The sequence below is a fragment of the Colletes latitarsis genome, chromosome 14 (genome assembly GCF_051014445.1).
Source record: "Colletes latitarsis isolate SP2378_abdomen chromosome 14, iyColLati1, whole genome shotgun sequence".
NCBI lineage: Eukaryota > Metazoa > Arthropoda > Insecta > Hymenoptera > Colletidae > Colletes > Colletes latitarsis.
In genome coordinates this window covers 20,330,841-20,335,972 of record NC_135147.1, presented here as the reverse complement: position 1 = coordinate 20,335,972, position 5,132 = coordinate 20,330,841, and the positions used below count along the sequence as shown (strand labels likewise).

General features: G+C 38.0%; 1 protein-coding gene across 1 annotated transcript; it reads right to left on the bottom strand.

Moving 5' to 3' along the window:
- Window positions 1–1,628: 1,628 nt before the first annotated feature.
- Window positions 1,629–3,563, bottom strand: LOC143349928 (pancreatic triacylglycerol lipase-like). The gene is made up of 4 exons (XM_076781587.1): window positions 3,432–3,563; window positions 2,840–3,208; window positions 2,416–2,658; window positions 1,629–2,123 (listed from the first exon to the last, which is right to left on the bottom strand). The coding sequence occupies exons 1-4, from the start codon at window positions 3,478–3,480 to the stop codon at window positions 1,672–1,674; spliced, it is 1,113 nt and encodes a 370-aa protein (XP_076637702.1). The 5' UTR covers window positions 3,481–3,563; the 3' UTR covers window positions 1,629–1,671.
- Window positions 3,564–5,132: the final 1,569 nt, after the last annotated feature.

Genomic DNA, 5,132 nt, shown 5'->3' with positions numbered 1-5,132 from the left:
TACCCATGCAACGCCAACCGGTCGAACGCCTCTTTCGCTTTTTGTTCCCACGGCGAGCACGGAAAATGAACCGTTCGTCCGACGCTCGTCCACTCGACGCCTCCCAAAGCCGCGTCTTTCGTTCCTTCACTCGATTCCCCACATCCCTGTTGCGTTACACGGTTCCGGTGTCTTCCAGAAGGCTCCTAGCCTCATACAAAGTATCCATTATAGTTAGCGAGACTGTAAACAGCCTCAAGAGATTTCCCGTTTTAGCAATAGGACGTATTTATCGTTCGAACGTGTTCGATTAAATCGCGACGAGGTGAATTTTCGATGATCTCTTTAACCCCTCGATAACCCGATACGCTTGTATACGGTAACTGACCAGAAATATTCAACGGACGCTGGAAATCCGTTATATCAAAATAAATTAAACAAGGTGATATCAGTTTACTTGTATTATATCATACATTGCATCGAACTCACATCGTTTAATTACTCTCGCTTCTATCGATCACGTTTTTTTTATCTGCGATACAGCTTTTGACCCCTTCACCTCTTCAAAATTATTTTAGATTCATAAAAGAAACATTTCGTTTTCGAACGTTTAGCGATACTTGGAGAAATAAAATAAACCCTCGAATTGTCCACGAGAGCGAAACTTTGTATTCGGACAGTTATTAAACTAGTATACCCTAGAGTTCTATTTAGATTTATTTTCTTTAAGATTTAATCCTGAAGATTAACTTTTCTAGCCTCTCAGAGTAAAGTCGATGCCTTGAAAGTAATATCGTAACATTAATTTTCATTCAGAGACGGTTGTTTGAACTTTTGTGCAAGGTCCGTCCAGCAGATTCCGCGTTAAACGTGATTAATCATTTAAACATTGCCCAAGTTCTGACGCGATTATAATTCTGTAATAATCACGCACTGAGTTACGTACCACACAGCTGCTTTTGTGCCCGAGAAAGTTCAAAGGACCACCCACTGCCGTGAGGAAACTATTTATAAAACAACTAAACTAGCATGCGCGAGCGTGCTACGCCAGTATCCCGGTGCTTTTGCAAAACCGGTGAAGCCCGTTGCTTCTGCGTTGCAACAAACTAAGAGCTCGTTGTTCTCGAATAACGTATACCCTGTACAGAATCTATTTCTCTTCGATGACTATCGTCGATTCATCCAAAGTCTCGAGAACGATTTATTAGGACGTGTTACTTTGATAGTTTACCTGTCGAGTGCCAGAATGTTTCTTAAAGCTAGATTTACGGACATCGTTACGTTAAAATACGGGGTTTTCAATACACGTTCAAATTCAATATAAATTTATCAAATAATATTTATGAATTCTGCAACTGTGGTGTTTTGGCAGGTCTTCGATATTTGCTTAAATATTAGTGTGAATCTGGAGAGTTTAACCAAGAAATTAATAACACGGTTAACAAAAATACATTTGTTTTTCTTTATTTGTCAATTTCTCAACAGTATTTTGTAAAAAAAAATAAAACTTACAGTAATAGTCTTGATTTCTACTATCAATTACGTGCAAAAATTGAAGATATTGTTTCAAATAAATTACAAAGAGCCTCAAAATTTTCTGAACATCATGTATAAATTCGCAGTCAAATGAATAACAGAACCTATATTAGATAGTCTTGATTTCTAGTACCAAAAAATCGAGTATCATCGCAATTACAACTCGTTGCCGTGTTTCTCCGCAGAATGTGACTTCGCGATTTTTCCCTGGGCGTACTTAGGCAGTTTGTTTGTGTGCAAGTAGTAGGTGCCCGTGGTGGTGATATCCGGTTGAGCGCCGCCCATGAGAGCCACGTGGTTCGAGTCGCATTTACCCTTTTCGAAATTTGCGTAGCTGTCGCAACGCACCGCGTGGAAACCTAATTTGCTATTGATAGACTCGGCGTAGAAATGGAAGGCGCGCAAGTGCGAGCACGCGCTATGAAAAGCCAATAGACATCCTGCTTGCGAGCTGCCCCCGTTTGGATAGAAGTCGCTGTCCCCGAGCGGACTCTTGAAACCGAGTTGACCGCCGTTCGTATGGATGATCTCCACGTATCTCGCGTCGTTGTGGGAGATCCTGGATCCGGGGCCAGCGAGTTGGAAGTTGGGCAGAGCGGGATCCAAACCTGCAAAAGGAGATCTCGCTTTTACCAGTTTCGAGATGATCGCGTGGAAATCGTATTTCGAACGAGAATGAATTTCCACTTCGAGAGTTATGAAGTAGAAGTTTTCTGACGCGTCTGTCCATTACTCATAGTTTCTACTTGCTTTTAGACTCGAGAATCGTAAGGACGAATAGACTGTTTCCCTAACGTTTCTATAGCGATTTACTGCAGAAATCCATGAACCAGCGTAATTATCTGTTATAGTCGATGAACAGCGCCGTGAATTAAGATCAGCATGACTGGGTAAACGTACCGACAACGTATCCTACTTTGCCTTTCGCGTAATAGGCTGCCAAACCAGCTACATGGGCCCCAAGAGAGTGGCCGATGGTGGTCGTTTCGGATACATCCATTCCTTGTTCCGCGAGGAAATCGATCATGGACGCAACATACTGTCCGATCATCACGACTCGGTTACTGGACCAGATATATGGCTTTAACGATATCGACGACCAGTCCACCACGATGACGTTGTAGTCATCGTGTTCGAGTAAAGCTGCAAAAGACAAGAAGCAGAATGACTACTATTGTCCCATAGAAACGTCAATTTTTGTTTTTATATTTCAAGCAAATTCAACTCATCGACTTTTAATTGCTCGACAATTTTAAGTTGTTACGCACGATCGTGTCGTTAGAATTTTTTAAATAATTTTTAATTATTTTAAATAAATTCGTACCATTGCGAACCTCGACGCAAGCCGCGCTCCTAAAAGAGTTTATCCAACCGTGTGTGACAAATTTCGTTGGTCTCTTCGGATCGAAGTGACTCTTCTTCAAAGTGTCGACGTCATCGACGAACAGTTTTTCAGGATTGTTCCGGGTGGTTTTCGTGTACAAGTAAAAGAGTACAGTGTAGTGCAAGTTTTCTTTGGTGTCTGCAGCAGTTTCGGGGTAATTCAAGTTCAGATCTATGTGAACAGGATTGTTGTCGTCGTCCAACATCGTTAGATCCGCGACGAGATCTTCGACCACGTTAGTCACAACGTTCTCGATAGCATGGATACCTTTTATGATCTTCAGAGACGCTGATAAATCTGCAAACATCACTTTCGTGACAAAGAGAGTCGATTAGTAAATTCAAATTGCAATTGCAACTGTACTATTTCAAGCAGAAAATAAGTACTAAGAACATATCGTAGCTTCTTGTCGTGATAGAATTTGTAAAACAGTTCGTTCCTACCAAAGTGTCAAGATCATATTGTTCGCGATCAGAAATGAAAATTAAGTCAAAAGAAAGAAGAAGAAAATTAGAATAATCGTAATATTTACCACATAGACTGCAAATGAGCAGGAAATTTATCACGACGTGTTTCGCCATGTTCGATTCTGCTGGTGTAGCACACTGGAAAATATATTTTAAAATCACTGTCAATGGCCTAGGAGTAAACACAAACGTTATTCAGTTACAATTAAACTGAGAGTAGTAAGTTCTTCGATTATTAGGTGGCTTTTATACGTCTACTGTTTGCGTGCGTTGTTTATCGCTACGTCACGTTTACTCGAAAACATGTAAATGATTTGAAGGCTGTACGATAATACGTTATCCCAGATTGCGAAAAACAAGGAATAATGTGTATTCTTTCCTGTTTCTTCACACTGATCACTTACTTTCACTAATAGAACAGTTGCATAAACTCTCTCGCAGGATGAAACAATCCCCTCGAACGTCTTTTGTTCTTTGAACTCTGCAGTAGTCGTGTTTCTTCGTAATTTTTAATTCTTCGAGATTCAGGGATTCCTGAATTCTTATTTTGTTTTGCCTATCGGGAAGTTTGTGATTCTCGAGGTTATTGTTTACAAACATATACGTAAAATAATATAGATAAATTAAGCAATGAGGTTCACATTCGGTTATATTAACGTTTCGACTTACAAGAAAAGAAATTTGATTATTTAAAAAAAATTGTTTCTAACGTACTTATGTAAAAATATGTGCATTTGTGTTAACAGAATGCAATTTTTTTGTATTTCTGAGATATATTTATTCTTCATGAAAATTGTAAAAGGTATTTTCAATAAGTTTAAAAGGGAATTAAATTTCACATCAAAGAGTTGAATGAACCTTTTTTTAATAATGGTAACACTAAATAAAATCGTATTTATTCCATACATACACCACATTATTAACGTACATCGTGAGTGTTTCCGTTAGTAGATTAGAAACATACTGATTTGTTTGAATAATTAATTCCCCCGTACGTCTGAAAGCATTACGACACGTTTCCTGATAATACTAGGAAACTTTAAGATCACGCAACTTTCCTCTTACGCATAACTTTCTTCGCGTATTCGTACAATAATAAAGATACGATATCTTTATCAGTACATGGGAATAATTGAATTCGAAGATACAGTTTTCGTGGATTTTCCTGTTATACATGAATTTTCCTTATTGTAAAGATGTTTGCCTCACAATTGTTGAATCGTGTTACATATATTTTTTCGAGTATAATTGTCAAACTACAGATGCAAACACGGAAACCGTGACAGCTGAATATTTTCAAAACTGTTAATGGTACAAAAAAATATATTATTGAGCAAAGTTGAAAAGTATTAAGGGCTACACATTTTGTCATAATTTATTTTCGATGGTCAGGCATTATAGGTCATGAAATTAATTCTCGTAGGCTAGTCTTTTCGTAACCCATTGAATGTAAAGAACATTAGTTCAAGGTTGTGTGACAACATAAGATGATACCAATATCAGCAAAGATTATTCGTCGAGCAGAAATTTGGCACAAATCTTTAGTGCTCATCATTATCGCGTCGTTATCAATGTACGCCCATTATTCTTACCAATATTTTTGTAAATTTACTCGTTTCACGTCATTGATAAAATATATTTTTGATAAAAATATAGTTTCTTTAAATTTAAATGTGTTTGTGTATGAAACAAACAAGTTTCTTAATTTAATTTCCAACAAATTCTGCGAGAAACACTTTCGCTGTGATAGTAAGAGAGATATCGTA

Coding starts and splice junctions, on each gene's coding strand:
- LOC143349928 (XM_076781587.1), bottom strand. CDS start 3,480: ATGGCGAAACACGTCGTGATAAATTTCCTGCTCATTTGCAGTCTATGT. Junction 3,209..3,431: donor GCTCATTTGCAGTCTATGTG/GTAAATATTACG, acceptor TTGTCACGAAAG/TGATGTTTGCAGATTTATCA. Junction 2,659..2,839: donor TTGCGTCGAGGTTCGCAATG/GTACGAATTTAT, acceptor TGTCTTTTGCAG/CTTTACTCGAACACGATGAC.